Genomic DNA, 27,545 nt, shown 5'->3' on the forward strand with positions numbered 1-27,545 from the left:
TGTTGCTGCTTGGTAACAATGGGGGAGATAATGGCTGCCTGAGCAACGTTTCCCAAGCAGGCGCTGGGCTAGAGGCGGGTCTCAAGCAGCGACTCATCGGAGGCGGGCTTGAGAGAGGCGACAAGGGAGGCGCGCAGGGGCTTCGGCGGTGGCGGCCTTACTGACCGATTCGGATACCGACAAGTAAAACCGAGTAAGTGAAGCCTTGAGGATCCTCTGAGAAATGGATGGAGAGCTAGGGGGGGACAGCGGAGTCGCGGCTACCGCTTTTTCTCTAAAAGGTCGGAATGGCGTGTCGTGGCGGAGGCTCAGCCCTGCTTCCGGACCGCACGCGCTGGTTGCTGCGGGGGGCTCCGTGGCGTAGTCGCCGCTGCCATTTTAGTTGGGTGTACAGTCATCAGGCTTTTTGAAGGCAATGGTGCTGGGTAAGTACTTCCTCTCGGTGGAAGTGCTAGCCGCCGCCGGGGCCCTCCATAGACTTGATAATTTAGCGGAGGCGATTTTCGAGCGTTGGCCTCGGATGTGAGAATCTTTAATCGCTCCAGGATTTTCTCTCGCGTTCTTTGGAGGCTTATCTCGCCTCTCCCCGCCCCTTTTCCACGGTGGGTTTGGGAATAGGGGGGGAAATTAGGCTGCTGTAAGTCGGATGCTGGGAACTGTTGGGCCTTCAGATTTCCAAGGATTTGTAAAACCCCATTTTGAGCACTTCTGCAGGGCACTATCAATTAGGCGCTCCCTGGGGCCATGATGACATCTTCTCTGAGGATCTGAGGCAAATGTGATTTACTCCTTTACTCGAATAAACCCTGGACTATCCTTTGCTGGATATTATTGCTACGACCCCCCCCCACCCCCAAAAGGAGGGAAAAGCCATTGCGTGCTTGTTGTTTTTCTCTTGGAAGAGTAGGAATTCCGCCAAATGATTTTCAAGTTAATTTCGGTTCAGTCAGCCAACCCCTCCCCTCTCAAAAAAAAAAAAAAAAAAAAAAGCCTAAGGGTCTCGGCTTCTGCGGGCGGTACCTGCCACGTAGGCCATAGCTTTAGTAACTAGTATTAACCGGTTGGGCTTCTGCTTCCTGAACACTCAGTCCCTTTTCCCTTATGCTGATTAATTTCAAGATGGAGGAGACAGCCACGTTCCTTCCCTAGACAGTTTCACCATACTTATTCCACAGGTTAGTCCTGGAATCTGAGGCCTAGCAGGCTGTTATTTAGGTCATTCTTTCGTTTGGGGGTAAGTGGAAGCATTTATATCAGGTTGTCATCCACCATTTGCAAAGCCCCACAATAATTTTTTTGCTGGAAATAAGGAGCCTGCATTTCCTGAATGGGAATTAACCGCAATATCTTTGGGTGACTGAAGAGAGGTAGAAATAAACGTACTACTACTAATCATTTCTTTAATTCTAAATGATTAAAGGCAAAGTAACTATTTTTAACATCCCATCAGGTACATTGTGCGCATCCACAATTACTGGAGAACCGGCAGGCACAGTTATAGCCCCTCCCCAATCGGTTTCCTAAATTGTAAAAATAAAGTACTCAGAAAAACCATTCCAAACACTTTTTAAAATAAGATTTTAGGACTCCTCTTAGAGAAAAATATTTCGTCCTGATGATCTTTTCATACACGTTACTTTCTGCCTTAGGACTAGGCCACTGCTACAACTACATTACAGAGGTAACTGTAATGTGCCAAATCAGTCCTTGAAGGTAACTACCAGAATCTGAAAATAATTACTGATCTGATAAAGTAAGGCCTATTTTAAGCAACCTTATATTAAAAGGTGTATTGTAAATTTTATATCTAACATATAAGATTCCTGGTTCCTTCTGACTTCAGTATTTACTAATATTGAATTGGTTTGGGTACTGTGTGTGTGTGTGTAAAATATATAGGACGTGTATTTTTTAAGATGTATATTTCAAAGAAAATATCTTTTAAAAGAGGAAGAATAATGGATTCTTTTTTTTTCTAGAGCAGAGAGTGAAGAAAACTAAAATCCAGTTTATTGTATTACAATACTATGTCATAACAGTCAGGTAATTTATTTTTTTTGTTGCGTCTCCTGGTTTATGTATAGAATGCATGTTTTAAAATATTCTGTTTTGCAGGCCCTGTGACTGGATGTGCTTATTTGATATATGTTAGTTGGTGTGGGCATACTTCATGATGAGAACTGGTATTTTGCGTATTGGTCATTTCAAAGCATAAAGTTTCTGAGGAGCAAGGACTCACTTGTGCTTTATCTATGAATTTTCTTCCTTTTAAAATAGTGTGCGAAGTTTACCAGTACTGGTGTAGAACACAATAAACAAAAGAGAAATTTTTTGACTTAAGTCATTATTGGATTGGGATGGCTATAAGTAAATATAGTTTGTATCTTCATTAAATAGCTACATAAAATATCACTAAACTTTCTTACGGGAATGTAATCTCACATTATTTCATGTGTTCTAGTTTTTCCTTCCAGATCCAAAAAGTTATAAATTGATGTGTATTACTCTTAATTGGTACCAACTGTTTTCATCATTATCATTAAAGTAACCATATAATTTATGGCCCTAGCCAAAATGCTTTTAAGAGCAGAAAGGGCATTAGTAATAATTATGCCTGGACAACAGGGACAAACAGGGAATGTTCCAGGCAAACTGGAATGGGTAGTTAGCCTAAATTCATAACTAACTAGTATTGAGTGTGTATATGCTACATCCTGTAGTTGGATGCATAATTTTTATAAAAATCAGAGCAAAGCTTCATGAGGTTGTTAACTATTTAACCGCCTCTGGGAAGAGGTTATTAAGTAATTTGTCCTCAATTTAATAGCTAATAAGTGGTAGAGCCCCCATTTTATCACAGGTTTGTCTAATGCCCAGAGTCACTAAACTTTTATGCTTCTAGACTTACTTACTCTCTAATTAGATAAAAAAATACAAAGAAAATGAAAGATAGTAATAAAAATATCCATAGGTTATATTGCATCAAAAACTTGTTGACACAAAGGGAACTCTGCTTTATGAAGCAGGTGAGATTTCTTTAGCAATTACTCTCTCTTTTTAGTCTGTCCTGGTTCCTGTCTCAGCGATTACTATATAATTTGATAAACAATTTAAAATAGGCAATAGCTTTATGAAATGGCTTAATTATGAAATGACATTAGAAATGTTAGGCTGGTTAGATACATTCTATCAGGTTAGTGAACATGTAGTGAAGGCTTAAATAACCAAATAGGTCAAATGGGGCATCTGCATTCATGGAATTATGTGTATATTACTTTTTCCATAGCCCAAGTGTATTGGGAAACAGCGCAAATCACTGACCAGCCTCCTGTTCCCTTGATGTACAGATTACAGTGTGAAAAGTTCTGTCAAACCCAGACCAATGAGGTGTTAGAATGTTGGGCCACTGCTTTGGTGTAGGACATGTTTTTCTTTTGTCACTCTAATTCCTTAATGTTTGTGTAAAACACAAAAGATTTTAAAAAGCAGTTTACATAATCCTTTGATTGAGATTTTGATAACCACTGTAAAAAGGAATGGTACTTCTGTGTCTGCTTTTTCTCAATCCTGAATATGGAAGCTTCCCAGAAAGTCAAGCAGTTCACCTTTCCTTTTAGCAAAAGAAATAGCTATTAGATTTTTAAAAATTGGCAATTTTGAACAATTTGGGAATGTATTTTTGAACTTGTTTTGTTTCTGAAATACATTTACTTGATATTTGTTGTAGTTTTTCTTATATTTTAGTGCTCCAACCCAAGATTTTATCTTCATTAGTTGTAATAGCTATGGACAGTGTGTGGTGTGTATATAGATTGGTGGACATTTTGCAATAATTTCGTGACTACAAGTTGGGCTTCTGTTAAAACGTTCGCATGGTGATGAACTTTCTGTGGGGGGAAGGGGATATTGTATTCAATGTTTGTTACCTTTTCTGGAATGAAAATTGGTCTCTCTTGCTCTCCATTTGCCTGTGGGAAGAAGGGAGTTAATTCCTTTCATTCATTATAATTTTCAGTTTTTACTGACCAAAGTTACCTTTAGTGTCAGTTACATGTAAGGTAACCATATAATTTATCCAAACTAGGTTACTTTTGAGAGTAGAAGAGAACCGTGTTAAGTTCTATAGGACAGCAGATATACACTGCTACTGTACAAACTGGGGATATAGAGTCACTTTTGTCATCATTTCTATTTAGAAACACTGGTTCAGGAAGTACAATTGTCAGCATGTTTGGTTCTGTAACATAAAATTGATTTCCTCAAACAGTATAACAGTCATTTGTATAGATAATGTTTTCTTTTTTGGTCAAGTGATTTTAATTTTAAAAATTGACTTCACTTTTTAAAATGTTATTTTTTGATGGAAAACAAGTCTTCAAAAGTAGTACTTAATTTGCTAATTATCACCAAAATTGCTAGTAATCAATGATTTTACATTAATAGCTTTTTATTTTTTGGGAATAATGAGAAGCAAGTCAGAATTGAATTTGTGTAGATAATACCAAATCCTAATTTAGTGATGTAGCTCAATAAAATGCATAATTGAAGATGAAATCCACTGTCTAAAGTACTTGAGTGAATTGAAATGTCATCATAATGGCTTCCTTTTAAAACTAATTTGGTCCTATGAAATGGCAGCATTTGGCTTAGTTTCTGTCCTGTGATTTATTGAATTTCTTTTGATTTGTTTTAGAGGGTTGTAGTAGTCAAAATTGTGACTTCTTGCAAAGAGATTAGACACATGAAGGACATTTCTGAATCCTTTTGTGATTTTTGTTTTTGTCTTTTTCGAGTGGTAGAGATAGAATATAAGTGATGCCAAGCTAACATTGCTGTACAAGTAATATTTTATAACTTTATAATTTTGTGTTGCTGTAGTATCAGCAATGGTGGAGCCCTTGATAGCATCCTCTAATAGACCAATCCTGGAAATAACAAATTGTGTTGGTGGTGAGAGGTATCATGCAATAAGTAAAGTCAGTGAAACATCAACTCTGCCCTTTTTTTAAAAGAAGAGTGCTTTATATTTATTTTCAAAAAGATAAGATGGCCACAAAAAGTGATAGAAGTACATGGGTGAAATGGTAGTGAGAAAAGCACACCTTCTAAGCTTGTGTCCTAGTAATTCATGCTGTTTGAGTTTTATTTTTGTCTTAATACTATAATGTGACCAGGACTATATCTTAGTCATAGTCGCGGATTCATAAAACTGGAAGGTACTGTATAGGTTAATCCAGTACTCTTATATTGATGGAAATCCTCAGACACGGGTGGGTAAATGAATTGGCCAAATTTATAAAACTAATGTTACAGCCAAGACAGGAGCCCAGTATCACCTCCCCCTACCACAGAGCTGAATGTCATCCTGCTACTCAGACAAAAAGATATATGTTTATTTTCAACCTTTTATTTGTTTGTTATAAATGCCATAAAATTTTCATAAAACAGTCTATGTATCCTATGAAGAATTCCCAACACTTCTGATGACTACATAATGTGATGGTATATTATATCCTGACCTCAAATTCAGCAATTCAGCTGCATTCTTTTTCATTTTGGTGATATTATTGAGCTAACATTTTTTTTTTATTGACAAAGAGAGCAGGTCATTCATTTACATCTACTCTGAGGTTAATGAAGCTCTGTTGCAAATAGAATGATACCTGCCTTTCTCTTTTCAGTAACATATTGATGGTGATGTCTGATTTTTGTTTTAATCAGCATGTTCTACTTTAGAACACTGTTAAGTTTGGTAAGCTTGTATGAACACATACAAAAAGTGAAAATGCTCGATACTTTGGTAGTTGGTTGATATTAGGTTACCTTGATTCTTCCCTCCCTTTTCGTTTTGAAAAAGACATTATTTCTTCCAGACTTAATAGATGTGAGTTATTTTTAAATTGCTACTCAAATCAGTATTTGAATTTCAGAATTCAGTTTTGTAAAGTTTTTTTTTTTTTTTTTTTTTAATTGATTTTAGAGAGAAAGGAAGGGAAACAGGCAGATAGACAGACAGACAGACAGGAACATCGATCTGTTTCTGTATGTGCCCTGACCAGGGATCAAACCAGCAATTTCTGTGCATCTGGGTGATGCTCTAACCAGCCAAACTATCTGGCCAGGGCAGAGTCTGTTGTTTTGTTAATGGAATATTTTGGTTCCTAAGTCTCCTTAATCAAGTATTATGATGCAGTATGTCCATTGAATGTAATGTACATATATACTTACACTTAGCACCTGGTCTCCTGACCTATTAGTACTGATCAAAAATGTTTAAAGTGAGTTTTCACCTTAACATCATAAAAATTACATGTTTTTAATATTGGTGTACAAAGATTAAGAGAATTAAATTAATTAGTGGTCAGAAACAGTTATTTGCATAATTTATATTAATGACTGTAGGAGAAATGGAGATCACTAACAATGCTTTAAAATTCTCAAGAGGTGTAAAATCTGTTTTAAATTCTCTAATAAATTAGTAAATCCCAGAGTTTGTTTTTTTCCTGGCTTTTAGAAGACAGTCATACATTCATTGTGAGTAGTTTTTGAAATGACTGGACAAAATTTCTTTTTTTTTTTATCTTTTTAAGCTGGAAACGGGCAGAGACAGACAGACTCCCGCATGCGCCCCACCGGGATCCACCCGACACGCCCACCAGGGGTGAGGCTCTGCCCACCAGGGGGCGATGCTCTGCCCCTCCGGGGCATCGCTCTGCCGCGACCAGAGCCACTCTAGCGCCTGGGGCAGAGGCCAAGGAGCCATCCCCAGCTCCCGGGCCATCTTTGCTCCAATGGAGCCTTGGCTGCCGGAGGGGAAGAGAGAGACAGAGAGGAAGGGGGGGGGGGGTGGAGAAGCAAATGGGCGCTTCTCCTATGTGCCCTGGCCGGGAATCGAACCCGGGTCCCCCGCACGCCAGGCCGACGCTCTACCGCTGAGCCAACCGGCCAGGGCCACAAAATTTCTTAATCTAGCTGTTTCTAGGAATGGAGTTGGATATATTGGCGCACACAGTATGCTAAGAGATAAAGTTAATAAAATATCTATTTATCCAAGGAACAACAGATACACAAAGTTAACTGATTTAAAGTAAGTCCTGCTGGGTTTATACTGCTTATAAAGGCATTTTGCCGTTTTGGCAAATTTTGTACCATGAGTGAACCTAGTATAAAAAGCTCATAGATTGAATACTTTAGACATGCCTATTGGGATTGAAGGAATGTATTTTAAACTTGAGTTTTGGGATTTATTGGGAGGCAGTTGTCCATTTAGTGGAAAGTTGACTGAATGGAATCAAGAAACCTGGATTTAATTACTGATTCTTTCCACTTACTAGCCACATGCCTTTGGTAAATCACTTCCTCCCTCAGTGCTTCTGTTTGTTATCTATAAAATAGAAGTAGTGAGAGCCACTTCTTTGGATTATTGTGAAAATTAAATGAAATACAGGTGAAAGGGCTGTGTAAATATAGAGTGGTGGTTATTGCTTAGAAGTAGGGGAGGAGAACTAAGTGATTTAAGAACATTTATATATTTTTGTCTTATACCGTTCTGTTGGTAAGCTTTTCATAGAAATATTTAAGTTTAAAAGTGGCCAATGCTAATTGTACAGTATACTCAATCTAAAATTTCTGACTTAAGGACATGAATATTATAACTGAGAGTAAGATTATAAAAAGATACAAGTTCCTCTCTTTTATGATATAATGATGGGAACCCATGGGTGTTTGGGGATTCTTCTTCCCTCTTACTAGTTAAACTGTAAATATACCACAATGTTGTTGATGATAGAGTTGACTCTAGAGACTTATTTTGTTAACATAATTCTTCACTAATATTTTCATACCAAAATGGAGAGAAGTGTATTTGATCATTTAGACCAGTGGTAATCAACCTGGCCCCTACCGCCCACTAGTGGGCATCCCAGCTTTCATGGTGGGCAGTAGCTGAGCAACCAAAGTATAAATAAAACATATATTTAACTATATTAAGTTTTATAAAGATTTATTCTGCCAAACTTAGTGAAAATCCGAGATAAAGTTCTTGGTAAGTAATTATTATATGCTTTAACTTGCTGTAACTCTGCTTTATACATTTTATAAAGTAAAGTTACTTCCCTACTTTATAAATCACCATTACTGTGGAACCGGTGGGCAGTTAGAAAATTTTACTACTAACAGAGATACAAAAGTGGGCGGTAGGTATAAAAAGGTTGACTACCCCTGATTTAGACTGGTCTCTTGACATCTATGGCCTGATGCCTTTAAACTTCTAACATTTTAAAGTTCATTTTCATTTAACAAACATTAGTGACATTACATCTACCAGGGGCTAAACTTCTTTAGATTTATTACCTTTTTCTATTATATGCCACTTAGTGGTGGCATATAATATAATATATATTATATTATATTATATTATATTATATTATATTATAATTAAAATGAGACCAGGCTCATTGGATATATGTAAGATTATTTTATAAGGCATTTGAGGACGTTGCTTACATTCAGGCTTTTCAAAATGCACATGTGGCTTGGTAACTTGAAATGTTATTAGTGTAACTGTGGAACTGAACTTTAAATTTCCTTTAATTTTAATCAAGTTAAATAAAATGTAAAATATTTTTTTATTAGACACAACTGTGTTGTTTGGTAGAACTGTTTCACTGCAACAGTTGCTAATTTAGCATCCAGTTTGAGATGTGCTATAAGTATAAAATATACACCAGATTTCAGAGACTCGGTATAAAAAAAGAATGTAAAACACTTCACTAAATTTTATATTGATAAGATGTTTAATATTTTTTATGTTGGATAAATAAAATGTATTAATAAAACTAATATTTCAAAAAGAAGACCATATGACACTTTGGTGTCACAAATGCTGTGTGCAGAGATAAATGCAGAAATTGCTAGGTGAGATGGTCAGTAATAATTTCTTAGGCAATAAGATACCATGGAACATTGAAGTGTGAGTGAAGTGGGGAGAGCCTAAAGAGGGGCTTAGGGAACAGCATTAGTAGAAGTGTGAAGGTAGTAAGAAACAAGGTGTGCTTGATGGCGAGGATGGGGCAACATAAGTGAATTGATTTGTCAGGAAAGTTTCATGATTTTACTCATATGTGGAATCTAATGAGCAAAGTGAACTAACAAGCAAAATAGAGACAGACTCATACATAGAGAACAGGTTAACAGCTCTCGGGGTGGTGACAGTTGGGGAGTAGAGGGATTGAGCAAAAAAAAAAGTCATGGACTTGGACAACAGTGTGGTGATTGTGGGGGTGGTTAGAGGGCGGTGGAGGAGTGTATAGGGAAGATAAATGGTGATGGATGGAATTTGACTTAGGGTGGTGTGGTAAACACAATGCAGTGTAGATGATGTGTTTTGGAATTGTGCACCTGAAACCTGCATGATCTTGTTAGTGTCACCCCAATAAATTCATTGAGAAGTATCATAACAAAATTCTGTCATTGGAATATATAGCTTACTCTGACCTATAGGCCCAGAATAGAAAACCAAGAGACTTATCCATCCTTAATGATATTTTAGTCCAAAGGCTCTTTTGAAATTAGTCTGTTCAAGGTCCTACCTAATAAGGAATCACCTCTTTAATTAATATACAGCCTCTGCTTGAATATTTCCAGAAATGAGCAGTTTGCTTGCTTCAAAATGCTGTTTGCATCTCCACTTGAGACAATTTTACTTGTTAGGCTATTGCATTAAAAGAAGGAATTACATGCTTTCATATTTCTTCACCTATTTTGGCCATAGTTTGAACCTGTGGCTTTCCTCCCTTTCGTGGTATAACTAAATATTTGAAGACTGTAATCATGCCCATTTTTCAGTCTTGTCTTCAAGGTACAACATCTCCAGGTAATTTTGCCATTTCTTTTATGGTGTTCCCTGACTTCTCATCGTTTTGGTTACTCTAGGTATTTCTCCTGTTTCTCCTTGTCCTTTTGGACTTATTTAAATTAGTTTCAAATACTCCAAATATATTGTGAACAGAAGATCACAGCGGTACAGTTACCTACTTTTTTGAACACTGGTCTATGAAAGCAATGTATGGTTATGTTAGGTGTCATAGGCAGCTAGGTCAAACAGACTTTTTACTTAGCTTTTGCTAACTAAAATCAAAGTCTTCATGTGAACTGCAAGACAGTTTTCTCACCACTCGGGAGTACTCTTACTATGGGTTATATTAGCTATATAACCCTCAGGAAAACGTTCAAGGTAACATTTCTCCATAATCTTTGAGGGTGAGGGTGGTATTGAATAGTGTGAATCTCTTAAGCTGTATTGTCCTCCAGGTCCTTGCTACTCAAAGTGATTCTAGGATCAGCAGCGTCAGCATCACTTGCTGTCTGGTCAACCCCAGAGTATGCTCCTCAAGTGATTCTAATGTGCACGCCAAGGTTGAGAACCATCCTTTTGTAAAGCAAATGAGGTTAATTAGGCAGCGAGCCCCACTTTTAGTGAACATTTTTCTTTTACATGTTTGCAATATATCGTACAGTTTTTCTCAAAGATTATTATTAGAAGTTTTACAGTTTGGGCTCTTGCTTCTCTCTTTGAAAAGTTTTTTTCCCCTCACTATGTCTGGTTGGAAGATGATTTTTCTTTCTGAATAAAATAGAAACAAAATAGAAATTGAGTGCCTCTGCCTTACGTCTTCTGTTACTATACCAACTCCCCCACATGCTCAGTACAAGACCCCTTTCTTTTTTGTTTTAGAGACTGTTTTTCAAAGCCACTTTGAAAATCTGTCCCATACTTTTGCATGTTTCTGTTCCTTATGGCCTTTAACCTCCATAATGCTATTCTTAATACTGCCATTTCTGTAACAGTACTTGCTGCATGAGTTCTCTGTTATCTTTGGTTCATGTCCTTCAAATATCAGAATCTTATCATTTTTGCCTTATTTGAAAGATTTGTATTTCTTCAGCCCTACTGAGTTGTACTTTTTATAAATTTCAGAACTCATTGATCCTTCACAAGTGAACTTCATCCTAATTTTTGTATTATTAGCATTCAAAATATTAACTGCTTAAGTACATTCACCAGATGTTCCTGTGGTTTTCTTTGGTTTGAGGAATTGCAGCTGAAGTATTTTCCTTTGTGCTTTTGTATATTTTTAAAAATTAGCTGCTTGCTATTATCAATACCAAATTGTTTCACTTAGCAACATATGTAAAAATGTGGTTTCCTTTTGTTGATTTCTTATGGCCCGTGTAACTCTGAATGTTTTATTTAGGCCGTTGATTTCCAATCTTAAAGTTTCAAGTTACTATAAAAACATCTTTTGGAAATTTTGATAGTGTCATCTTACTAAACTAAGGATTCTTATTATGAGACTAGGAAGCTCTTTCCAAAAATTTTAAGGATACCCTCCCCTACCCTTTCCTTGACATGTTTATCTTATTTGTTTAACCAGTGATAGGATAATTCTAAGAATAATGGTCTAAGGAAAGCAGTTGCGATCTGGATGTGCCTAGGTCTATACTAAAATTTGTTTAGCCTCAGCAGATAGGTAAGGAGGCTTTTTTTTTTTAACATCTGAAAGATGTGTTTTAATTTTTCTCTTTAGTATTGGCTTGTGAATATCCAGAGACTTTATATGTTGTGTGTGGGAATTAAATCCTAGTACCAGTTTAATTACCACTTTTCCACAAATCAGATCACCATATGTTCATGGAATTAACTTATTTTGTCAGTGTGGATTTAAGCTGAATCTGAAGTTGGATGGAAAAAATTAGAGAATAATTTTTTTTTTGTTCAGAGTCTTCTCTATTTTAGATTAACACCAGTTAATTGAGAGTGTGTGGAAATCTGCCAATATAGCTGTTTCCTAAGACCATATAAGTAGAGAATAATAAATAAGAATTTTTGGCTAATTTTAGTGCTGAATTTTTAGCAGAAGTAAATGTTAGCAGAGATGAGTTAAAGTGGATATCACAAAGAAGTCAGACTTTGGGAAATATGTTAAACAAAATTCTGAAAGACTATTCTAATCAACAAAAGCAATAGTTCACACCTTTTCCAGAAACAACTTAGAAATAAATCAACAAGAAGACATCCTTGATTGTTAAGACCAGTATAAATAATGCTGAATTCCAAGAAGGAGATGATGAGTTACACAGTTATGTGCATCAGAAATTAGAATGATGCAGGATTGGATCCCAACAAGGATTTCAAGGACATTTAATCAACTCTAGGAATTGTGTAGAGGTTTTATAGCTTATGGGCTGTTGAAGAAATCATGATTTCATGATATTCCTTTAAAAAGTTTTATTGACGTATATAATTAGCATACCAAAACATTACATGCTTAATACATTCAATATGATGCATTCAGACATAGGCAGACACCTGTGATAATGTCACCACAATCAAGGTAATAAACCTAACCATCACCTCCAAACAAATAAAAGCTCAAAATGCAATAATAATCGAGTACAGTGTTTTATAATATAGGCCTACTAATGAAGAGATGACATTCTTTTTGAGAGGGTAACATTTTGCTAAATACATTTCTTATCATCAGACTTATTTGTGGATATTCATCTAGTGCTACTGACTTGAAATTTTCCATATTTCATCTTTTAAAATGTCGTTTACACATACAAGTATTGCTGTCTAAGCAGGCCACAAGCATATAATTTTAATGAAGCATATTTGTTCCTTATAAGGCATTTATCAAATTGTTAGATTCTTTTCTTGATATTTACCTTTTAGCATATCATTACACTCACTGCAAAGTTATCACTCTGAGTTGAAGGTTAGGTGGAACCTCGTCAGTTGCACAATTAAGTGGATTTTGAAATAAGGAAATTCCTTTTTGCACTGAGGTCCCAAAAAATGCTTCTGGAACTAGTTTGTGCTTAGAAAATATATCTGCTACAAATTTGTATGGGAGTGCAGCAGAAGTGCATATGGCAGCTTGATGTTGTGGTTTCGGTGTTATTGTTGAAATTACTTCAGGTTAAGTTTTACATATAAGGACTGTTTTGCCTTGTATTTTAGGTTGAATTCATTAAACATTATGAGCCCTAGTAGGATAGTTTGGTTGGTTGAGGCATCATCCTGAAGTGCAGAAGTTGCCAGTTCAATTCCCAGTCAGGGCACATACAAGAACAGATTGATTTTCCTATCTCTCTCTCTCAAAAAAAAAAAAAAAAAGAGGAGGAAGAAGAGGAGGAGAAAGAGGAAGAAGGGAGGGAAGGAAGAAAAGAAAAGAAAAAGGCCCTGGCCGGTTGGCTCAGTGGTAGAGCGTCGGCCTGGCGTGCAGGAGTCCGGGTTTGATTCTTAGCCAAGGCACACAGGAGAAGCACCCATCTGCTTCTCCACCCCTCCCCCTCTCCTTCCTCTCTGTCTCTCTCTTCCCCTCCCGCAGCCAAGGCTCCATTGGAGCAGAGTTGGCCCTGGCGCTGAGGATGGCTCTGTGGCCTCTGCCTCAGGCCCTAGAATGAATGGCTCTGGTTGCAACAGAGCGATGCCCCAGATGGGCAGAACATCGCTCCCTGGTGGGTGTGCCAGGTGGATCCCGGTCGGGCGCATGTGGGAGTCTGTCTGACTGCCTCCCTGTTTCCAACTTCAGAAAAATACAAAAAAAAAAAAAAAGAAAAAAACACTATGGAGTCTGTACCAAAATGTAATTTCCCTAGCCAGTTGTTTTTTAAGAGAGAGAGAGGAAGGAAGGGAGAGACATGAGAAGCATCAACTTGTAGTTTGTAGCACTTGAGTTGTTCACTGATTGCTTCTCATACGTGCCTTGATGGGAGACAGGGATGGGAAACTCAGGCTAAGCTAGTATCCCCTTGCTCAAGCTGGATGAGCCCGTGCTGAAGCCAGTGACCTCGGGGTTTCAAACCTGGGACCTCAGTATCCCAGGTCACTATCCACTGAACCACTACCAGTCAGGAGCCATTTGTTGTTTTTTTATGGTAATTGAGGGTGGTTCTTCTCATTCAGAAAAAATTTCAGTTTTGGACCTGGGTAGAAAAAAATCATAAAACATTAACATTGCTAAGCCATCAGAATAAATAAGTCAGATTATTTAGTTTCCACATCTGACGAAAATTCACAGGACTGATAATTAAGTCAACAATAATGAAATTCACCATTGACTCTACTGGTTCAATAATATGATGGATTTGAATATTTGTCCACAGTCCTTGCTGTTGAATAATATAATGACTAACCATAGACTTTAAACACATTAAATTTGTCTAGCTAGGTCTTTTTCTGCTTTACACATTTTACCACTATTTCAGTTGTGGTACACCTTAGCAAATTCCACTTCAGATTGTGCTGAATTAGTGATTCCTCAACTTTTTTTAAGAACATTATCACCTATAGTTATTCCATGACGATTCATAGAGGTTGCTTCTGTAGTTCAAACTCCTTGAATAAACAACAGTGAATAGTATCAGTTACATTTGGGGACTCATCATGAGCCAAAGAAAACCGCTCAGAATCATTTACTGCCTTGTCTTTCAACTGACTGGTGATATATTCCAATATCCTCAACTTTCTGAGAAGCTGTGCTCACCAAACACTAATAATCTTAAACAATTTTAATTTCTCTGGACACGTTTCTGTAGGTTTTGCAATCAAATGCAATTTAACTTATACCATCAAATAATTTTCCTTGCTTAGCTAACAAATGAGCCACTGGAACTTTGGTTGAAGCCTCATTTTTTTTTTGTAAAGAAATATTTATTGGTTAGTTATTTTATTTTAAATTTTCTATTTTTTTAGGCCATAGCTTTCCTATGGATTAAGAATATTGTGATAAGTGCTTATTTTAGCACATAATGCCCTTGCACAGTAAACACAATCTTCACCATCTAATCAGATAACAAAGTAATCCACATTTCTCTGCCTTTAAAGGTGACATTTGAAGTCCACCTTTCTTGGTTTAATGTGATGATTAATTTTTAAAAAGTGTCACAGTATGGTGATGTATATGCCCCTTGAAATACTATCAAGTATAATTTCATCACTGCAATCTACAATGCAGAGATCACCATGGCAAAGCAGTGGGAGTGCCACATATAGTCTCTGTCCCAACTAGTCATTTCTGTCATTATAGCATTGTAGCCATAGACAATATGTAAGTGAATATGTATGACTATTCCAATCAAATGATGAACACTGAACTTTTAATTTCATAAAATCTTTACATATCACAAAAGAATTATCGTCTTGAAGAAATTTTAAAGTGTGAAAACCATTCTGGGTCTCAAGAAGGAAAAATAGCCACCAGGGCTTAATTTGTACTGGTCAGTACTGGCCAGTCTATTACCTAGTCTTTTTCCTAGTATAACAGGGCTTTTGGGGAGTTTTGTTTTATTATGAAATTTTATTCATAAGAGGTCTTAAAATACATGTCTTGATTTGCATTTTTGATTTTCACATAATTGAAACTATTCTGTAGAATGCATACTGACTTCTGTTTTCAAGATTGATCTCCTTTTTCCTTTCAGATAATTTCCCATTTGTTCCTCAAGATGGAAAGCTCAGATTCTAACGATAAAGGAAGTGGTGATCAGTCTGCAGCACAGCGCAGAAGTCAAATGGACCGATTGGATCGGGAAGAAGCTTTCTATCAATTTGTAAATAACCTGAGTGAAGAAGATTATAGGCTTATGAGGGATAACAATTTGCTAGGCACCCCAGGTATGCAATATATAGTTTAAGCATTTATATATGTAATTTTTTGATCTTTTAAAAAATAGCCAGTTTTGAAATCAGGCTTTTTAGCCATTTTGAAGTATGATTATAGTGCAAGGGATATAGAATGACATTTACTGCTTTATTTATTACCTGATACTGTTCAGTCTTATTTGGAATTATACTATATCATGTTTTCAGTTATGAATTATATTATGAATTTATAGTGAGGTGATTTGAAAAGAATGGAGCTAAATAATTTTTTTATTGTTAGCCTATTTAACTTAATAGATATGAGTTTAAGTGTGGAAAAACTAATGGGAACTTTAGTTGCTAGGACAGACTTAAACTTTGTTTTGCCATCTTTGGTACCGTGAATATGTCCGGATCATAATCTTCCAGAGCTAGCCATAGGTAAAATGATCAATTATTCAGAACTTTGTGATTGGTTATTCTCTTTTGCCCAATTGAGTCCAATTTGATCCTGGTTAAAATTCATTATCTCCCATTCTCCTTATTTCTGTTTAATTTTGCTAATCTTTGAGTGGTTGCTTAGATTATAAAAGATCAGGTGTTAGTTAATGAAAGGAAGTGCATTTTGAATCAACAGTACCAGATTTGATTCAGAATATCTAAGTTGTCCTTCTGGTCCTGCCATTTATTAGCATATCAGTCTCTTACTCAGTCTCAGTTTCTTTGCTTTAAAATATAGATAGTAATATCTATCTCCCAGAGTTGCAGCATTAAAAAATGAGGTATTATACGCAAAAGTGTTTAGTAAACTAGAAAGAATTTTTTACAAATGTAAATTTTAATGTCATGCTTCCAAAGTAATGAATTTTACCCAGGTTCCCTACTCCTTGGTTTTCATCTCAGATGGGTAGGTAAGTCATTGGTTTTTATTTTTAATTTGGCAAACATTTTAAAACTTTTCAGGTGAAAGTACTGAGGAAGAGTTGCTGAGAAGACTACAACAAATTAAAGAGGGCCCGCCACCGCAAAACTCAGATGAAAATAGAGGTATAATTTGCTTTGCAGGGGGTGGGTAGAGGATGGAATGGATAAAGAAATTCTTAACAGTAAATGTCAGCCAAAGATTACACTGAGGAACACAATTTTTGTTGCATCCACAAAAACACTTGTTCTTACCTAATTCGAGTGTGCTGATCTCAAATCTGACATTAGTTTTTCTCTATAAGCTACAGTTTTTTTGCAATTCAAGATTTTAGGTTTTCATCTTGTAAAATTTTCAACATTTAGTTTAACATAATGAAGTAGAATGTCTTCTTGGGCATCATCTTTGTGAAAATATAATAACTTATATAATGCAGTAAATATACTAATACACTAAAAGATATGATTGCATCAGAATTTATCTACAGTTTTGAAATAGAACATATTAAAACACTTATTTCAATCATAAAATTTGCACAAGACTTTTTTAAATTCTATTCAGGCAAAAATTTGTAGCTCTTGCATTTGTGTACTTGTTGAGAACAATCTTGTTTGATGCTCCAGCAGTAGTCTGCTCATCACTAACAGCTCCAAGATTTTCGGGAAACTTATCAAGGTGACTGTTCAGGAAGTGAATCTTAACACTCATGTTACATCCAATGTTGCAGAAAGCCAACAGCATCCTTTGAACCAGAAGTTCATAGTTTTCTGCTTTTTTGTTCCCAAGGCAGTTCTTTGTAACTGCCACAAAAGACTGCCATGCTGCTTTCTCCTCCCTATTCATCTTCCTGGCTAATTCTTCGTCACTTATGAGGGTTTGAATTTGAGGTCCATCAAATACACCTGCTTTTATCTTCTCAAAAGACAAGGCAGGAAAAACAAATATGTTAAAACCATTCACTTTCTCTATTCAAAGCCTAAACAAACTACTTCATTAAGCCAAGTTTGATGTGAAGTGGGGGAAAATGATCCTGTCTCGATTAACTACAGGTTCATTCACAATATTTTGCATCCCTACTTCCAGAGCTTCCCGTTTTGGCCACTCCTTCTGTGTCCAGTGTTTCTCCCGAGCTTGGCTGTCCAACAAACACAGAAAGCAGGGATACTTCGTGAAACCTCTCTGTTGTCCTAGCAGGAAATTTACCATTTTAAGATCCACTCAAATGATCCAGTTATGCTCCTCATAGTTAAGAAAGTTGAGGACAATTTTTACATCATTATAATCTCTCAGATGAGTTTAATAACCAATTGGAACCACTGCATAAACATTACCGTTGTGTAGGAGAACACATTTCAGACTTCATTTAGAGCTGTCAAGAAATAGCCACCATTGGGGTTGGACTGTAAGTGGTAACACTTAGCTGGCTGAGAAGACTACTGATATCATGACAGTAAACAAAGTGTTTGTTTTTTTTGTTTGTTTGTTTTTTCTTCATTTTTCTGAAGCTGGAAACAGGGAGAGACAGTCTGACAGACTCCCGCATGCGCCCGACCGGGATCCACCCGGCACGCCCACCAGGGGAGATGCTCTGCCCACCAGGGGGCGATGCTCTCCCCATCCTGGGCGTCGCCATGTTGCGACCAGAGCCACTCTAGCGCCTGAGGCAGAGGCCACAGAGCCATCCCCAGCACCCGGGCCATCTTTGCTCCAATGGAGCCTTGGCTGCGGGAGGGGAAGAGAGAGACAGAGAGGAAAGGGAGGCGGAGGGGTGGAGAAGCAAATGGGCGCTTCTCCTGTGTGCCCTGGCCGGGAATCGAACCCGGGTCCTCCGCACGCTAGGCCGACGCTCTACCGCTGAGCCAACCGGCCAGGGCCTAGTAAACAAAGTGTTTGTCTTCAGGAAAAAAGTCCACAAAAATTTGTTCACGCTTCCTGAAATGGGATACTTGAAGTACATTCTTTTCTTGAAGCCTGGAGGCTAATAACTCAGCTGCTTTCTTTGATAGGCCCAAATCTCTCACTAAGTCATTCAAATCGGGTTGGCTAAACTGCTGAGGGGTTAATGACTGCTTGGCATCAGAAGAAGACCCTTCAGATTTTACAACCATTTCCTCATGCATATTATCAAAATACACTTGATCACCATGTTCACTTTCTTCATCCTTAGAATAAATAAAACCATTGAAAACAGGAACCAGGAGTGTCTCAGAGTGTGGGATAGGTCGTATTGCTGAAGGAATATTAGGATATACAATCATATGCCGTTTTTTCTTGCTGATGCCCTTTGTATGGATCAGACAGAAATAACAGTCACTGCTGTGGTCCTTAGGTTCATGCCAAACCATGGGAATACCAAAACGCATTGTGTTTTCCTTTTGTCCAGTCACGAAGCATTTTCTCACAATTATGACACACAATATAAGGAGCCCAATTCTTGTCTTGATCGCCAAGGGGAACTTGAAAATAGGCCATAAATGCACGTGTCACAAATGATGAAATATTGCACCTTTGACGTTGGAAATGTGTAACAGCCACATATATAACAGAAGGTGTCAGGACTATTCTTACATTTACACCTACTCAAAGAAGCCATGGTTCAATCTTAAAATAAGAGGGTATTTTTATCAGACAATAATTTTTTACATTTAAAAACAACTACAATTATGTAAAAGTGATGTTTGTAAAACATTAATTGCCTTATGGTTATGTTCAATCCAAGAGTCGTTGCCCATTAACTCCAATTTAAAAACCAATGCATGCCGGTAACTAACAAAAAAAATTAAAACTGCATAAAAACTAGAACATGCACCAAAAAACGGATTTCAGATTTGGAATCAGCAATGCAGAAATATATATAAATAGTTCTAAAACCTCATGCAACAGAAAATGAAAAAAAAATTGTTCCCCAGTGTCCAGGAATGGCATATATTAATTTGGTGCTCATAAAAATAGAAATGCCAATTTCTTGATATTTGGTAAGAATGTGAACATTTTTGGGGGCTTCACCTTTGAGTTGTTTGTGTTAATTAGGATATAGTCAGAAATGCACTATTTGTTTATTTAAGATTGTATTGATTTTAGAGGGAGGAGAGAGTGAGATGTGGGAGAGGAGTGGGAAGCATCGACTGATAGTGGTTGCTTCTCCTATGTACCCTTGACTGGGCAAGCCCAGGATTTTGAACTGACGAATTCAGTGTTCCAGGTCTATGCTTTATCCACTGCACCACCACAGGGCAGGCAGAGAAATGCTATATTTAAATGTGAGGTGGGTTTTTTTTTCTTTGTTGATTTTCCACATCTATTGAGATTTCCTTCTCCATACTGAATTATTCCTTATAAATGTGAGTTCTTCACTAGCAGAAAGAAATACTGTATTCTCTAACCTGGTGGTTCTCAACAGGGTATAATTTTGCCCCTTTGGGGATATTGGCAATGCCTAGAGACATTTATGATTGTCATGACTGGAGATTTGTTACTGGCATCTGATGGAGGCCAGGGATACAAGCTAAACATCCTGACATCCTCAAGTTTCTCTCTCAGTGTCAAGTACAGAATTTCACTGTCTAACCTAAGAGGTTGTGATAATAGTCTAGTCTTAAATGTGCCATTATATATATATACTCTTCTAGGTTCAGACTATTCATTTGGTTTGATCTCCAGTTTCATGTGAATTTAAAAATCTTGGTAACATGAAGAAATACTGAAATGCTTTTAAAACCTATAAACCTTGTTTATATTATATTTTTGCAATAATACAGCTGTCTTATATTTTTAAAAGCTCCATATTATCAAATGCTTTTAAGAGCCTAGAAGAAATATTACCAACCAATGAAAATTTGACAAAATTGTAATTTGAACTAAAATACTAGGCCTGGAAAACACTGTCTTCTGACAGTCCACAGTGATATGCTAAAGCTCTGTATATGAAGAAGTACTGAAAATAGACTCCCTCCAGATTCCCTTCAAGAAAATTTTCTAAATTTTTCTTGGATTAGCCTGCTCTTTCAAAATGAAATGGAAATTTTCCTGCCTTACTTGCAAGTCTATTCAGTATAGTTTATAAAAATCTGTAAATGTGGAATCTGTTCAGAACCTTGTTGTTTTTTTTCTAATACGATGTTTCAGAGCACTATTATATGATTGTCCTAACTTTAGTAGTTCCTTTTTCTCCTTCTTCCTTTTATTAAAACAGGTGGAGATTCTTCAGATGATGTGTCTAATGGTGACTCTATAATAGACTGGCTTAACTCTGTCAGACAAACTGGAAATACGACAAGAAGTGGGCAAAGAGGAAACCAATCTTGGAGAGCAGTGAGCCGGACTAATCCAAACAGTGGTGATTTCAGATTCAGTTTAGAGATCAATGTTAACCGTAATAATGGGAGTCAAAATCCAGAGAATGAAAATGAGCTATCTGCAAGACGTTCCACTGGAGAAAACATGGACAACAGCCAAAGGCAAGTGGAAAATTTACGGTCTGAATCTTCAATATCTGCAAGGCCATCCAGATCAGAACGAAATGCAACTGAAGCATTAACAGAAGTTCCACCTACTAGAGGTCAGAGAAGAGCAAGAAGTAGGAGCCCAGACCATCGGAGAACCCGAGCAAGAGCTGAAAGAAGTAGGTCACCTCTGCATCCAATGAGTGAAATTCCACGAAGATCTCATCATAGTATCTCATCTCAGACTTTTGAGCATCCTTTGGTAAATGAGACTGAGGGAAGTTCTAGAACCCGGCACCATGTGACATTGAGACAGCAAATCAGTGGACCTGACTTGCTGAGTAGAGGTCTCTTTGCAGCTTCTGGAATAAGAAATGCCTCACAAGGAGCAGGTTCTTCAGACGCCACTGGTAACAGTGAATCTACAGGATCAGGACAGAGACCTCCAACCATAGTCCTTGACCTTCAAGTAAGAAGAGTCCGTCCTGGAGAATATCGGCAGAGAGACAGCATAGCTAGCAGAACTCGGTCAAGGTCTCAGACGCCAAACAACACTGTCACTTATGAAAGTGAACGAGGTGGTTTTAGGCGTACATTTTCACGTTCTGAGCGGGCAGGTGTGAGAACCTATGTCAGTACCATCAGAATTCCAATTCGTAGAATCTTAAATACTGGTTTAAGTGAGACTACGTCTGTTGCAATTCAAACCATGTTAAGGCAAATAATGACAGGTTTTGGTGAATTAAGCTACTTTATGTACAGTGATAGTGATTCAGAACCTAGTGGCTCAGTCTCAAGTCAAAATATGGAAAGGGCAGAGTTACGGAATGGAAGAGGGGGTTCTGGTGGTAGTAGCAGTTCTGGTTCTAGTTCTAGTTCTAGTTCCAGTCCTAGTTCCAGTGGTGAAAGTTCAGAGGCTAGCTCAGATGTATTTGAAGGCAGTAATGAAGGAAGCTCATCATCAGGCTCATCAAGTGCCAGGCGAGAGGTTCGACATAGGGCCCCAGTAACATTTGATGAAAGTGGCTCTTTGCCCTTCCTTAGTCTGGCTCAGTTTTTCCTCTTAAATGAGGATGATGATGACCAACCTAGAGGACTGACCAAAGAACAGATTGACAACTTGGCAATGAGAAGTTTTGGGGAAAACGATGCATTAAAAACCTGTAGTGTTTGCATTACAGAATATACAGAAGGTAACAAACTTCGTAAACTACCTTGTTCCCATGAGTATCATGTCCACTGCATCGATCGCTGGTTATCTGAAAATTCTACTTGTCCTATTTGTCGCAGGGCAGTCTTAGCTTCTGGTAACAGAGAAAGTGTTGTGTAATTAAGGTCTGAGCTCTCAGCTGTGTACTTGGTATAGTGATGGGCAAACAAATCACTTGCTTTATGTCCACTTTTTGAGTGGTGCTTAAATATAAAATTGCAACATGAATTGAGTCATTGCCTTCTGAATGGATTATTGTTTTTTCTCGTATTTCTGTTCCAGAATAAAGGGAAATATTTAAAAAGCAACATTTTAGGACATAAAACCTGATTTCAGTATCAGTATTGATATTACTGATGACTTATCATACATGTTTATCAGTTTCTCCTTTGTTAAAAGATTTGCCTTAGCAATGGCTCTTACCTGTTTCATGTTGATCTTTAAAGTTTTCCACGCCATAGGAAAGAGGGGTGAGGTAAATGATCAGTTCAGACGAAGTTTTACAGTACCTGTTTCGTAAGTGATTGCTTAAAGCTATATCATTCCCAGTTATTAGTTGGCACAAATTCAGCTACATGCTGAATATCATTTATTCACCTTTCATACGAGGTGATTTTGGACATGTCAGTGTAAATAACACTAAGGTTAGATCTTATAAGTCTATAACTGTCTCCTAAGCCCATCACTGTGGCACACTGTAGAGTGAGCTTATAGTTTAATTGAGATATTTATCTTGTGGAAATATTAAAAAAGCCTATGCTTGTGTAAGTGAAAAAAAATCACATTCATTTGTTTAAAAATGTAAAGCTATTTTGTAGAGGCTCAGTACTTTTCCAATGCACTGTTGTAATAATGAAATTGTAAAGTACCATGCATAGAAATGAAAAAAAAAATGCTTTTTGTGAGCCAACATAGTGAAAAAAACACACCAAAAAAGTACAGAGCTGCTTTTGTAAGTGTGTACATGTCAAGAGCAGAACATATCTAATATTTAATGTATGTGAACAACTACTGTGACATGCAAAGGAAAGGTCAGAGTGCAGAATTGAACTGCATTGAAGACCAATGGAAATTGTGCATTTTAACTTGGATTTAGGTAGGAATGAAAGGCTGGAGGAGAAAAGAAAACTACTCTGGAGGAATTTAAACTTTTCATGAAGACAGTAATCATGGTTTCATACGGTGAGATCTTTGACACAGTATTGTACTTGAGCAGATGAAGTAGATCAACAAGTTAGGCAGAGCTTTGGTTTCAGAAAAAGCACTACTACCTAGCACAGTTGATGTTAGTTATTTCTACAAGTCTGCTCCTCAAAAAATAAGAAAGTGGAGGAAGGAGACCATAAACCACTTTTAGCATAAAAATGGGTACAGTTGTGTGTACTAAAAGGAAAGTCTTGAATTTGTATTTTTTTCGAGATTGGTCATTTAAGGTACCAGTGCACACTTGTTAATATTTTTCATTACTATCTGTCTAACACAGACTTAGCATTTCACATTTAAAGACCAGTTGAATAATTAAGAGATTTTTATTCTTTGTTGAAAATGAGTCATGTTGGGCTATTTGAATTGTGCTGCCCATATTTGAGGATGAAACAGCTGACTTATGATCTATGGGACATGCACTTTATGTTGTTTCCTTAGTAATAACAATAGGTTTGTGAAGAACCCCAGTACTCTTGCTCATATTTCTCTTTTGAGGCTGGTTGGGTTAGGATTAGACTGAATGTGAAGAACTGTGTTTGTTTTTCTGGGAAAAGCTAATGGGTCCAAAGAGGAACTGAACAAATCCTTGGCCTTTAAACAAGTCTGCTTTAGGAATGATCTGGTTACCTTAACTGTTATCAACTTAGCTGTAAAGGTTATTTCAAAGCTCATACTTTCATTTTTTTTCCTCTCGCTTTCAAGCCTACCTAAATATCAAGAAAATTAGCTTGTAAATATGGTAGTTGTTTGCTAAGGATATGTACTGCTCTTGCAAGGAAATAATGTTCAAACAAAGCTTCACTTATTTTTTTTAATATAACCAGAAATCACTGTTTATGGCGCTTATATAATACATTTTATCTTTTTAAAAAATTGTCCATGTAAAAGTCAGGATTCCTTTATATTTGTGAGCCTCCTTGTCTCCTTTCCTAAGGGTGTAATCTATGGTTTTCAGATCTGCAGGGTAGTCCTGATTGGCTAAAAACAAACTTGTTTTCCTCTTGGTATAAAAAATATCCCATTACTATAGGGGTGTTCATTTTATATAGTTTAAAAACAACTGCAGCTCATTCTAAGCATAAAAGTTGACAACCGATACCTCCCTAACCTCCCAAGATGTATTACTCATTTGTGAAGTATTAAAGTAAGAAGTAACTCATGCAGAATTCTGGTTATGAATGTAGATATTGAATCTATTCATAAACACTGGAAATAGAATTTTAAGTTTTTACCCTCACTAGAATGCACATATTGGGCATGTGCATGTGGACACCTTTTTCAATAGCACTCATTAATTTCCATTGGATTGTGTAGAATGGATACAAATATTTTAGTGGAATTTGCCACTTTTTTTTTTATAAAAGGTCCATGACTAATAATATATTTACTAGTGGACATTGAAGACAAGGTCATTTTTAGGTGTCAGATGTACAATGGAGAAGAACATGTCTTTTTCCTACCAGCATCCAAATACCTATTCCTTTGAGGGAGCATTTTCTTGCAAAAGACTTTACATTCTGTTTTGTATCTTTGCACTTTTTCTTTATGAAAGAAAGGTTCTGTCCTTGAACTTCATGCAGTAATAGGAACAAGAAAAAACAGTGTTGGGAGTTTACATTGTTCAAAGCATAGGGAAAAGTACTAAAAAACTGAATTTCCTTAACTATTTCAGATATTTTGTAAAAATCGACTTTAGTCTGAAACATCTGAGGTCTTAACTCCAAGCAGTTGACAAGGTTGCAGTTTATTAGTACTAAAAACATAGTTAAACAAGTTACACTTAAAGTTTGCAGACTTTATCTGTAGCAACACTAGAAGATGAGTCATGATATTAATTTGAAATATTTTCTCTAAAAGGAACACATTAGTTATACCTCAGTGATGTTAGTGGTTAATGGAGGTGGGGATTGGGGAAAGTGTTCACATGAGTGTTGGAGTATAGGGAATAATTGTACAGTTAACAACAACAGAAATGTTTAGCACCATTTTATATATATGAAATACCTAAAACATGATTATTGGAATTTATCCAAACTTTAAGATTAGGAAACTGGTTATCTGTGTTACCTCAAATAATCCCCCCCCCCCCCCGCCGCCCGGGAAAACATGTCCTTTTTGTGCCAAGTATTCCATGTTTCAAATTATATTTATGAAGGGTTATCACTTAATATGCTTTGTATTTCACCACCTGCTTCCTAAATGTTTGTGACATGTAATGGGTCAAGCATCAGCCATGGCTTTCAGTCATTTCCCAAAATACCCATGTGATAGGGTGGTGAATATTGCAAAATGCCTCCTCCTATACAGCTCACTAGAATACAGTGGCACCGTGTAACTGTTGTTGATGCTTTTAAAGATGGAGAATATTTTACCCCCCTCTGTTTCTTCTCCTTTGTTCTTCCATGAAGGAAAAATTTGTAATCTGTCTTATTTGATTTTTTACGTTTTACCTTATTGGCTTCCCTGTCAAATGTATTTCCAATGTTAAGTACTTATAAGCCACGTATGCAGGGCACTTTTATTCTTGTCTTATAAGACTATGCTGATTGCTACTTTCTAAAGTATTCTGTACCTTAGTAATGCAAGAGATTGGTTAGGCACATGATAAAGTGTCAGGCATTTTCTTCCTTAGGATAATTTTCAGAATGTTTAATATTCAGTAACAGTGTTGTAATTCATTGAGTTAACTTAGTAAATTGTATGTTTTTGGAAAAAAATTATTTGGAAATATAAATCAACATAACATGTTTTATTTGGAAAGTAAAGTACAAGGTTTGAACTACTTATTTTTAAATTAGATTTTTAATAAGCAACTAAGGAACAGCTCTGAAAATAGCTTTAAAAGTTTTATTATTGTGAAATTGAGTTCTTAACTGAAACATTTAAAAAATACTATCTAATATTCCCAAGTGGCAATCTCACTTGATTTAAGTAAATCCATTTTGTATCTAAAATACAGCATAGAATAGAGCTGTTATTGAACTGTTGGAACTTAGAAGGGGTGACAGCAGTTTATCAGTTATAGGATTATTTTCATTTCTATATAGGTGTTTTTAATTCAAATTAGAAGGAAATAGGCACACCCTCTAATATTCAACTATAGTGAGGTATTTGTTTTTGATTAGTATTTCTTTACTAAAGACCCATAAGCTGCTTTATATATATATCAGTTGGATTGAGTGATAGATATCTTAAAGACATGCAGTAAAATTCAACCCCATAATACCGCTGTGCCTAATTATTTCAGGGTTCCTCTATCAGTTCCTCATCTTGCAGATTTATTACAATTTCAAGGTATGATTGAACCAGCTGCCCAGCCTTAACTCCATTTAGTGCCCCTCTGCTGACATTCTTTTATCGAATTGATTTGTATGTTTTAACTGTCCAGTGTTTGGATTTACCTCTTGATAGGTCTATTTGTCCCTGGTGCTGCTTTTAAAAATGTAGGGCCATGTGATCAGGTATCAAGTTGAGTAGGTACGCAATTGGCCTGGCTATATATTTGTGCCTGTTTTCTCCCAGGAAGAGCTGCTTTGGTATAGATGTTTACTGAGTTCATATAAAGAACTGGGCAGTAATCTTGGAAAGCTTTCTGAAGTATTAAGAACCTGAAGGGATTTGAAGGGGGAATGTTAAGAAAGGCTGCCTTTGTGTCTTTGAACATGAAGCACATAAATGTATGTTCTGTAAAGACTGAAGTGATTGTTATACCAGGGCTTCCTGACCTCTGGGAGAGACTTGTAAAAAAGCAGAAAGGAGCACAAAGTGAAGTGAATTTGGTTAGCTTGCTTTATCTGGTTTCTCATTTTCTTTAAATTTAAACCTGAACAAAAACATAACACCCTTCTCCAATATCTAGCCAGCAGACTCCTGGTTGGGAAGCCCTGTATTAAATTTTGAGAATGTACCCAGTTTCCTTTTTTTATTTTTTTTGTACAGTGCTTTACACCTGCTAAAAATTAACTTGTTTAATGCAAAACAAGACCTTGAACGGTCAGTCATATTAAAGCTGGTTTGATTATTAATAGTTATCTTTTAGGAAGAAGCTTTTTCCCTATGTAAGATGTCATACTGCAGATTTAAAATATAGACTATCAATAAAATGCATGAAGTGAT

The 27,545-nt window shown here is 36.7% G+C and overlaps 1 protein-coding gene across 3 annotated transcripts; it reads left to right on the plus strand.

Moving 5' to 3' along the window:
• On the plus strand, nt 1–27,545 carry RLIM (ring finger protein, LIM domain interacting). Of its 3 annotated transcripts, none has more exons than XM_066357574.1 (5): nt 1–193; nt 1,980–2,043; nt 15,490–15,682; nt 16,613–16,696; nt 20,764–27,545. In XM_066357574.1, the coding sequence occupies exons 3-5, from the start codon at nt 15,514–15,516 to the stop codon at nt 22,341–22,343; spliced, it is 1,833 nt and encodes a 610-aa protein (XP_066213671.1). In that variant the 5' UTR covers nt 1–193; nt 1,980–2,043; nt 15,490–15,513; the 3' UTR covers nt 22,344–27,545. The 3 variants fall into 3 exon arrangements, with proteins under 3 accessions (XP_066213671.1, XP_066213670.1, XP_066213672.1); XM_066357575.1 differs by lacking the exon at nt 1–193 and adding an exon at nt 410–425; XM_066357573.1 differs by lacking the exon at nt 1,980–2,043.

Source organism: Saccopteryx leptura, chromosome X (assembly GCF_036850995.1).
Source record: "Saccopteryx leptura isolate mSacLep1 chromosome X, mSacLep1_pri_phased_curated, whole genome shotgun sequence".
Taxonomy (NCBI): Eukaryota; Metazoa; Chordata; class Mammalia; order Chiroptera; family Emballonuridae; genus Saccopteryx; species Saccopteryx leptura.